The following is an 11,026-nucleotide window of genomic DNA, read 5'->3' as shown; positions in this document are numbered from 1 at the left end:
TGTGGTGCAGAGAAAAAGCAATATCACATGGTTTTGTCTTCCAACACCATGGTCCCATGCATGAGGCTTATATCCATCAATCTTTGAATGGTATCTACAAATGACTAGTTAGCCATATATCCCTCCACCAATCRAACCTTTAATTTGACCAAAATCGTCAAGACAAAACCATGTTATCTTGCTTTAGTAGTGGGGCTTACTCATCACTCAAATTTAAATATATCCATATACATGACACATCATTGGGTCACATATGTTATAAGACAACCCCAGAGATTTTAGCCTGAATTTCTGTCAGTTAGGAAGCATAGTTGCATTACATTTGAAGTACTGGGACCAGGTTTTGGGGTCATTGTTGACATCTCACTTTGTTCATCGTTCTGGCCATCCTTTAAGTCATAGTTTAGATCCTCGATCGGTGATCTTATTGTTGACAAGAAATGTTGTTATCTCATGCAAGTTGGAAGACACAATCACATGATATTGCAATTCTGTCTTGGTCCCTGCATCGGCCATTTAATTTTCCTTTTATCACCAATCCTACATTTGAAGTTTTAATAAATCAATATATATATATATATATATATATATATATATATATATATATATATATATAACAACAATTAATTAGAACGTGTTACTCGGGCCCAAAATAGGATTCTTCTTTTATAGAGTGTGATGCACAATATAACTCCATCTCCAAACCCATTAGGAAAATGGGTATTCGTTTGGCTAGGATCATGCAAGCAAAACAGGTTATCTGACGATCTCTGTCAAACCGAATCGTACACCAACTATGGGTATTATAGGGTGTGATGCATAATTAGTCATTGTTCTTTCCTAGAGTTTTGGTTTTAATATTTATAAGTCCAAACATGTTTTATCTTATGTATCTTTAATCATATGTTAAAACTTCGTCTCTCTTTCATGATTGTTGTATTCATGGTGGTTGTTTTATGATCTATTGGGATAATTCTTGCAGGTACCATGCATACCTCTTTGTTATAATGGCGAGAAACAAAAATATACGAAGTAAAACAACAACTATTAATGTTATTCTGAAGAGATCGAAGCGAACGAGGATAATAGCTTAGATAAGGAATCATTTGTTTGAGGTATATATCTAGTACTTTTGTTATTGGTTTTCTGGTGCATTGTTCGTATAATGTATATTATTACTTTAAATGTTCTTATGTGTAACGTTAATCATTTGATTCATGTTATGAGTTTTTAAATTTATATTCATTTTATAGTTAAATGATAAAAACAATCATCACCAAAAGTTCGCTTAAGACAATGGTTTTGATAATTTAATTTCACCATATATTATTTTATGGTGATGGTTTTCAATAACGTCACTATATTGCGTTCTACGGTGATGATTTTGAAAAATAAACTTTACCATGTGCCACATTACAGTGACAGTCTTAAATAATAAACGTCACCATATTTGAAGGTATAATGACGATTTTGACCGTAATGGTATGGTCACAATTTTGAAAAATAAGTATCACTATATGTCATGATACAGTAACAGTTTTAGGATTAAATACAATTTTCTTATACACCATATATAACGGTTTTAGCCTTACGGTAATGGCTTTTGTTGTATTTTTGTAACGTCTTTTAAACGTAACCAAAAGAAGAAAAAGCTCAAACTAATCCTTGGTGAAGTATGTTGTTGTGGTTGTAGTTGTGCATATGGAATGGTTTATATAACCAACTCATATACAGAGAGGTAGATCATAGTTGGTGATATGTCGTGTAGAAAAAAAGTAATATCACATGGTTTTGTCTTTCAACCTTATTGTGATATCATTCAACGATTAATTTGATGGATAAGCTCAATCCATGAGGGACCATGGTGTTGGGTAGAACCCTGTAATATGTTGGAAGACAAAACCATGTGATGCTTCTTTTTCTCTACAACCACACGTCACCATCTCTTATCTACGGCTCCTTAAATCAATTCGTTATATAAACCATTCCATATGTAGAATACAACCACAACTCCCTCTGAAATCCATCACAACATATCCCACCAATATTTAGAACGCATTTTTCTTCCTTCATCGGCCTTTAGAACGCAACAGACTCTGCCCAATTTGGAAAAATGGCTATTTTCATGCCTCGGATCATTCAAGCAAAACAGATTCTCCGACGATCATTGTCAAATGGAAGCAGCAATATATACATGGCCATCCCGAAAGGTTATTTTGCCGTTTATGTTGGGGAGCAAGAGAAGAAGAGATTTGTGGATCCAATAGCATTGTTAGACCAACCTGCATTTCAAGAATTATTATGTCAGGCAGAGGAAGAGTTTGGGTACAACCATCTCATGGGCGGCCTCACAATTCCATGCAACGAAGACATGTTCATTGATCTTGCTTCTCGTTTGGGGGCATTATGACTTCCATATGGCAGTTTGAAATTTCTACCACGGTTTTGTATACAACTAACCAGTAGGACCTTTTGGAGTTTGTAAGACTTGTGGAGACATTTCTCCTAGATTTATGAAATTTGATTTTGGAATTATTTATTCTGTTTGTGTTATGAGCTAAGACATAAATGACAAACTAATTTCATAGTCTACTAAATTTGGGCTGAGATCTTTTCACTAAATGAGGAATGCCCTTGGATAGATAAAGGCATCTCATATATTACCACTCTAACATCCCTAAGCAGCCTCAATAGTTGATACAATGAATTAAACAATTGGCTATACGAGATCAGACCATAAGCACTAGGTGTCAAATAAAGAATCCCAACTCATGATAGGTTTTGTTTCCTTATATTCATGTCTACCATTGAAGTAAATGTGAAACGAGAAAAGTTACAAATTTCTGAGCTTTAATAATGAGCAGCAGAGAAATATTTATATTCTGATTCTAGATGCCAAACTGCCAAAGTAGTTCCCATATCTACAGCTATTTGCATGTGAACTAGAAATTTTAAACTATACTAAACTGAACTTATCACTGGAAAATATGTTGGTAGAATTCTGCATATGATGAGATCATTGAAGGAGTTTCACTTGTCTAATTCATTTAAAATTGTCATATTCATTGATCTTTTCCACATTGCGAAAACATATTAACTGATTTTCATATTTGCATAAACTTATCAATTAAACAATTGGCTTTGCAAGATGGGACCATTAACACTATGTGTCGAATAAAGACTCGCAACTCATGATAGATTTTGTTTATTTTATTCMTGTATACCATCGAAGTATATATGCCACGAGAACAATTACAAACATTTTTCTGAGCTTTAGGAGCAGCAGAGATGTTATGTACCAACAAGAACATTTGTTTAGATCATTGCAGGAGCTCCACTTTAAATTTGTCATATTCATTGATCTCTCAATATAGCAAAAACGTATTCACTGATTTTTCATATTTGCATAAACTTGTCAATTATGCAAGACGTTCCTCGTTTCATTTCTTTTATCAAGCCTCTTTCGTTCTAATGGGATCTAGTCAAGCTTCACAAGTTGGCTCCATAATATTTTCACCTCCGTTCATTAACCAAAATGTCTTCTATCTGTGGGTGGTGTTTGCAAATCTCTACCAGGTACCATTCCTTTTATTCATTGCACCTATGTATCTCAGGACACATTGAAGAGGAAAACTGAATTAGCCTTATGTCCCTCTACCAATCAAACCTTTTATTTGGCCAAAACTTGAAGACAAAACCATGTGATTTTAGATACATAGTGGCTTGCTCATCATTCCACGTAATTATATCTATATACATGACACATCATTGGGTCGCCTATGTTTTAAGACAACCCGAGAGATTTTTATGATTTTTTTTTTCTGTTTTTTAGGAAGCAGAACCACATTACACTTAAAGTACCTGGGGCCATGGATTTCATGTCATTCTTGACCTCATTCTTAGTTTAGAATTGTGGCCATAAAAAGTCATCCTCTATGTCTAACCCTTCTTGTATCCTATACTCCAAATGCAGATTTCAGAAACTATTAAAATATCCTCGACGATCTTATGGTTGACCAGAAATGTTGTTCTTTCATGCAAGTTGAAGACACAACCACATGATATTTTGCAATTTTGTCTCAACGTCTCCATCTGCCATTCAATGTCCCTTTTATCACCAATCGTACATTTGAAGCTTCAATGAATCAAATATGTAAAGCATACAATAGGCAAAGCACCAAAATAACTCCATCTCTAAACCCACTGCAGCATCTTTCACTAAGAAAAAATACATTCGGATTCTTTTATCAACATTTGGAAAATGGCTATTCGTATGCCTTGGATCATTCAAGAAAATCAAGTACTCCAACGACCTTTGTCGAATGGAACCCATACACCAACAACTACGGAGGTACCAAAAGGGTATTTCGCGGTTTATCTCAATGAGAAGCAAGAAAAGAAGAGATTTGTGATCCATGTATCTTTGTTAAGCCAACCATCATTTCAAGACGTACTACGTCAAGCCGATGAAGAGTTTGGTTATGACCATCCAATGGATGGGCTCACAATCATGTGTAGTGAAGACATGTTTGTAGATCTGGCTTGTCGGCTTGGCGTATTTGATCTCGCTTGTCGCATCAACACACAATCCCGTGTAGTAAAAACAAGTTTTTTTTTTTTTGTGAAAATTGATCACTGACCATATAAATACAACTTGTGAGACAAAGTCGCTTGTCCCGGTTGTGTGAAACTGGAACTAAGAGTTATTTCGAACATGTTGTACAAAGAGGAAGTTCAGTACCTCCCTTTTCTATGTAGCTCGGTTTCACAACTGACTATCACAACGACCATGAAATTTATTTATGCTTTGTGTAGAACAAATTATATGATCTATGTCAAATGGAATCCACATTCAATAATTATGGATATACCAAAGTGTTGAGCATTTCCATGCATCAAGTGACAAYTAATCACTCTTCAGAAGAACTTCTATAGATTTATATTTTATAATACATTAATGTGGTTATATCATTTTGCCAACAACTAGACAACTTTAATTATCAACTTCTGAGATAAAAATTACTATTTTATCTGCCAAAAAAAGCTAAATATTTAACTTAATTTTCTAAGACGAGAGGTCAATAAGTATAATGAAGAATTAAACATAATATATTAAAGTCGGCCTTCTTTTCATTACTTCTTGAAATTCCAATTTGAGATTTGTTGCAAAAGGTTCATAGATTTCAGTATATGTCTCGTTTCTTTTTATTTACAAGAGTTTTTATTTTTTTAATTACTAAAACGATGGTCGAAGAATTTTATACATTATATGTCTTGTCAAGTCTACGAGCGCTTTAAACGGGGCATAAACTCACATCCTTCTTGTACCACATCATCCTATCTTCCTATCGGGATGGGAGAAGATTCGTCCCCGGACCATCCTCCGAGGCACGGTTGTATGCGAGAAGGTATTTGGCATTAAAAACTTCCGAGGTGTTGTGAATGGTGCTAAGGAGTTGGAGGCGGTTAGTATTTGGGTCCTTCTCAACGATCTCCATACGGGGCCTATTTTTTTTAGCCCTAGTTCGCTGTATTTGTGTGCTGGAAACCCATCCTTAGTGTCGCAAGTGCCCTAAGCATGTTTTGGGATATCCTGTTATGAATATTACCAATTTTTACAATATCTTTAACAAAATTTTCTTGTGGTACCCTAGCTTTTAGCCGAACTAGCATATAGAACCTATAAATGAAAACATAATGCAGTATTGCATGTCATATCCATATTTCTTCTCAAGGAGACTTGATCCAAAACATATACAACACTGAATGTGTTGTTGCATTTTTCTCCTTTCATGGTACTTGGTAGAACATCGAACAATGTCGTCTTATTATCTGTAGTATTTTTCTTGTATGCATTTAAACTGATAAATGTATTTTCACTATATATATATATATATATATATATATATATATATATATATATATATGATACCTACATTTCACACAAACAAGAGTCTAAGTGGAAAATTTTCAATTCAAACGTTTAATTTACTTTTAAATTGAACTCCAAAATCTACTTGAAATTATATAACCAATAGATTTGTTGACTTTAAATGTCATAACATTATTGTGATATCATTCAACGATTAATTTGATGGATAAGCTTCATCCATGAGGGACAATGGTGTTGGATTGGAAGACAAAACCATGTGATGTTGCTTTTTCCCTACAACCACACATCACCATCTCTCATCTACCTCTCCTTAAATCAATTGGTTATATAAACCATTCCTATGCAAAATACAACCACAACTCCCTCTCAAATCCAGCACAACATATCTCACCAATATTTAAGTTGAGCATTTTCTTCCTTCATCGGCCTTTAGRACGCAACAGATTCTGCCCTCCTTGGAAAAATGGCTATTCTTATGCCTCGGATCATTCATGCAAAACAGATTCTCCGACGATCATTGTCAAATGGAAGCAGCAATACATACATGGCCATCCCAAAAGGTTATTTTGCCATTTATGTTGGGGAGCAAAAGAAGAAGAGATTTGTGGTTCCAATTTCATTATTAAGCCAACCTGCATTTCAAGAACTATTATGTCAGGCAGAGGAAGAGTTTGGGTACAACCATCCCATGGGCGRCCTCACAATTCCATGCAGAGAAGACATATTCACTGATCTTGCTTCTCGTTTGGGGGTATTATGACTTCCACATGGCACTTTTAAATTTCTACCATGGTTTTGTAAAGAACTAACCTCTAGGACCTTTTGGAGTTTGTAAGACTTGTGGAGACATTTCTCCCAGATTTATGAAATTTGATTTAGGAATTATCTATTCCCTATTTATTATGAGCTAAGACATAAATGACAAACATATTTCATAGTCTACTAAATTTGCGCTGAGATCTTTTCTCCCGATGGTGAATGCCCTTAGACAGATAAAAGCATCTCATACATTACCACACGAACATCCCTAAGCATTCGCGATAGCAGATACAATGAATTAAACAACTGGCTTTACGAGATCGGACCATAAACACTGTGTTGAATAAAGACTCGCAACTCATGATAGGTTTTTTTTCCTTATATTCATGTCTACCATTGAAGTAAATGTGCCACGAGAAAAGTTACAAATGGTTTTCTGAGCTTTAACAAGAATGAGCAGCAGAAAAGAAATATTTACATTATGATTCTGGATGCCAAAGGAGTTCCCGTGTCTACAGCTATTTGCATGTGAACTAAAAAATTTATAGTATAGTGAATTGAACTTATCACTTAAAAATATGTTGGTATAGTAGYAGTCTGCATATGATGAGATCATTGTAGGAGTTACACWTGTCTAAATTGATTTAAAATTGTCATATTTATTGATGTTTTGTATCCCATGACTAATTAAAAAGAAAATTAAATGCAATAGTAAAACAACTTCAATAGGTCTAGATTAATAAGTAGTTGGCCATACTCTCTTTAATTTACTAATAAAACCTTTGGCCATAAACTTCAATTATACAAAAAAATGTGATTATGCATTCATAGTGGCTTGCACATCATTCCCCCCCCCCCCACACATATATATATATATATATATATATGTGTGTGTGTGTGTGTGTGTTATAAGAAAACCCCAGAGATTTTAGCCTGAATTTTTTATGTTCGTTAGGATACATAGCCACATTTCATTTAAAGTACATGGGACCATGTTGTTGATACTATTCTTGACCCCTTACTTTTTTCATAATTTTGGACATATAAGTTCTCTCTATGTCTGCAATCCTATCTTGATTTATATAGGGATTTCCATGATATGTCAAAGTCCTCAAGTCTACAAAGTTATCTTTACATTTAGTATGTTATTTTAAGTTGAAATTAGATCTTAAAAGTTCCAACCAAAGCACTTCTTGGACCGAAGAACCAAAATATAAAAATTTGTTTTACAAAACTCATCTTAAATCAAACCCTTATTCTAAATCAAAAAATTTGAAAAACAAATCGAGTATGTTGTACAGATCGATGAAAGATGATAAAAGGAACATCTCGAGATTGACTTTTCCAATTGGTCAGAGCGTCTTGATCTTTACATAACGGGCGAGAGATTCGGTTCAGATGGTGGAGATGTAGCAGGAAGGATGGAGAAAGGGAGAGCGGTTTAGGAGAAGGAAATAGGTGTGGAGGGCGGCAATGTAAGCTAGAGATCCATCGTTGTTGAGAACCTATGGGCTTCACTTTTCATAGGGGAGAAGATACCATCTTCGTTGAGATAGAAGGGGTGGAGAGAAAGAAGGAGGTGGCAATTTCTTGACCCCTTACTTTTTTCATAATTCTAGTTTATGCCATTTAGTTTATTCAGATATAAGAATTGGATTGTATTGTGTCATTTATGTCTTAGCTCATAACACAATTGTCATATGTAATTCCTAAATCAAATTTCATAAAACTGGGACAATTGTCTCCACGCGTCTTACAAACTTTTAAAGGTCCTATTGTTCGTTCTTTACAAAACCAAGCTAGAAATTTAAAACTACCATGTACAAGTCATAATGCCCCCAAACGAGAAGCAAGATCAGTGAATATGTCTTCGCTGCATGGAATGGTGAGGCCACCCATTGGATGGCTGTACCCAAATTCTTCCTCTGTTTGATATAATAATTCTTGAAATGCAGGTTGGCTTAACAATGATACTGGAACCACAAATCTCTTCTTCTCTTGTTYCCCAACATAAACAGCAAAATAACCTTTAGGGAYGGCCATGTATGTATTGCTGCTTCCATTTGACAATGATCGTCGGAGAATTTGTTTTGCTTGAATGATCCGAGGCATAAGAATGGCCATTTTTCTAAGTAGCGGACAGTCTTTGTTTGCTTTGCTCTAAAGGCTGATGAAGGAAGAAAAAGCTCAAACTAATCCTTGGTGAAGTATGTTGTTGTGGTTGTGGTTATGCGTATAGAATGGTTTATATAACCAACTCATATACGGAGAGGTAGATCAGAGCTGGTGATGTGTGGTGCAGAGAAAAAGCAATATCACATGGTTTTGTCTTCCAACACCATGGTCCCATGCATGAGGCTTATATCCATCGATCTTTGAATGGTATCTAGAAATGACTAGTTAGCCATATATCCCTCCACCAATCAAACCTTTAATTTGACCAAAATCGTCAAGACAAAACCATGTGATCTTGCTTTCGTAGTGGCTTACTTATCACTCAAATTAATTATATCCTCGGTGATCTTATTGTTGAAATGAAATGTTGTTATCTCATGCAAGTTGGAAGACACAATCACATGATCTTGCAATTCTGTCTCTGTCCCTCCATCTGCCATTTAATTTCCCATTTATCACCACTAAATCAATATATATACAAATATATATATATATATATATATATGTGTGTGTGTGTATATGTATATAAAGCACACCCTAGGCAAAGCACCAACATAACTCCATCTCTAAACCCTTTACTGCATCTTCCACTGAGAAAAAAAAAATACTTTTCGGTACATATTTCTGCTTCCTTGAACAACATTAGGAAAATGGGTATTCGTATGGAACCCATACACCAACTATGGATGCATCAAAAGGGTATTAATCAGCCAGAAACCTCAAATGTACTACCAAAAGTGTGTGAAATAAGGGCCCAAAATAGGATTCTTCTTTTATTGGGTGTGATGCAYAATTAGTCCTAGAGTTTTGGTTTTAATATTTATAGGTCCAAACTTTTTTTATCTTATGTATCTTTAATCATATGTTAAAACTTCGTCTCTCTTTCATGATTTGTTGTATTCATGGTTGTTGTTTTCCAATCTTGTATACCTTTTAGTTATAATGGCGAGAAGGAGGATTGGTTTTCTAGTACTTTTGTTATTGGTTTTCTCGTGCATTATTCATATAATCTATATTATTACTTTAATGTTCTTATGTGTAATGTTAATCATTTGATTCATATATGAGCTTTTAAATTTATATTCATTTTACAGTTAAATGATAAAAACAATCATCACAAAAAGTTCGCTTAAGACAAAGGTTTTGATAATTTAATTTCACCATATGCCATATTATGGTGACGGTTTTGAAAAATAAACGTTACTGTATTCCATGCGCGGTGATGGTTTTGAATAACAAACGTCATTSTATACCATGTCACGATGACAGTGTCGAAAATAAACGTCATTGTATGTCATACTTCGTTGACAATTTTGAATAATAAACGTCACTGTATGTCACACTACGATGATGGATATAAATAATAAATGTCACCATATGTCATGCTACGATGACGATTTTAAAGAATAAACATCATCATATGTCATGTTTCGATGACGGTTTTGAATAATAAATGTCATCCTAATTCATGCTATGGTGACAATTTTGAAAAATAAACGACAACATTTGTATGCTACGGTAATAATTTTAAATAATAAACGTCACTGTATGTCATCCTAAGATGACGATGTTGAAAAATAAGCGTTAACATATGTCATGTTACGATGACGGTTTTGTGAAATAAATGTCACCATATGTCATGGTACGTTGATGGTTTTGAATAATACATGTTACCGTAAGTCTTGTTATGGTGACACTTGTAAGAAAAAGACACCATACGTCATGTTAAGTTGACGATTTTAATTAATAAATGCCAACGTACTTCATGCTATGGTGACAGTTTGTTAAATAAGCATCACGTATGTTATGTCGTGGTGACAATTTTAAAAATTAAGCGTCACCGTATGTCGTGCTAGGGTGACGGTTTTGAAAAATAAACATGACCAAATGACGTGTTATGGTGATGATTTTGAAAATTGAATGTCACCATATGTCATGATACAGTGACGGTTTTGAAAAAAAAAAGTCACCGTATGTCATGAAATAGTGATAGTTCTTATTAAAAAATAAGGTCACTATATATCATGCTACGATGACCATTTTAAATAATAAACATACTGTATGTAATGGTATAGTGACAGTTTTGACAAATAAATGTCACTGTATCTCATGATACAGTGATGGTTTTTGAATATAAATGTTAAAGTATGTCTTGCACGCTGACAAAATTAAATAATAAACGTCACCATATTTGAAGGT

At 34.3% G+C, this 11,026-nt stretch overlaps 3 protein-coding genes across 3 annotated transcripts; 2 read left to right on the top strand and 1 right to left on the bottom strand.

Annotated features, from left to right (window-relative positions):
• Positions 1-2,089: 2,089 nt before the first annotated feature.
• On the top strand, positions 2,090-2,532 carry LOC112524216 (auxin-responsive protein SAUR24-like). The gene has a single exon (XM_025133949.1). It carries the CDS (start codon positions 2,114-2,116, stop codon positions 2,408-2,410), a length of 297 nt encoding a protein of 98 aa, XP_024989717.1. The 5' UTR covers positions 2,090-2,113; the 3' UTR covers positions 2,411-2,532.
• Positions 2,533-6,276: 3,744 nt separating this feature from the next.
• Positions 6,277-6,778, top strand: LOC112524217 (auxin-responsive protein SAUR21-like). The gene has a single exon (XM_025133950.1). It carries the CDS (start codon positions 6,357-6,359, stop codon positions 6,651-6,653), a length of 297 nt encoding a protein of 98 aa, XP_024989718.1. The 5' UTR covers positions 6,277-6,356; the 3' UTR covers positions 6,654-6,778.
• Positions 6,779-8,354: 1,576 nt separating this feature from the next.
• Positions 8,355-8,875, bottom strand: LOC112524209 (auxin-responsive protein SAUR19-like). The gene has a single exon (XM_025133942.1). The coding sequence runs from the start codon at positions 8,774-8,776 to the stop codon at positions 8,480-8,482; it is 297 nt and encodes a 98-aa protein (XP_024989710.1). The 5' UTR covers positions 8,777-8,875; the 3' UTR covers positions 8,355-8,479.
• Between the last annotated feature and the right edge of the window lie 2,151 nt (positions 8,876-11,026).

This window comes from Cynara cardunculus (assembly GCF_001531365.2).
Source record: "Cynara cardunculus var. scolymus isolate 2C chromosome LG 13, CcrdV1, whole genome shotgun sequence".
NCBI lineage: Eukaryota > Viridiplantae > Streptophyta > Magnoliopsida > Asterales > Asteraceae > Cynara > Cynara cardunculus.
The sequence above is the reverse complement of the archived record's forward strand: the minus strand, read 5'-3'. Positions and strand labels throughout refer to the sequence as shown.

Bases quoted from the DNA above. Each gene is read 5' to 3' on its own strand.
- LOC112524216 (XM_025133949.1), top strand. From the start codon at position 2,114: ATGGCTATTTTCATGCCTCGGATCATTCAAGCAAAACAGATTCTCCGA.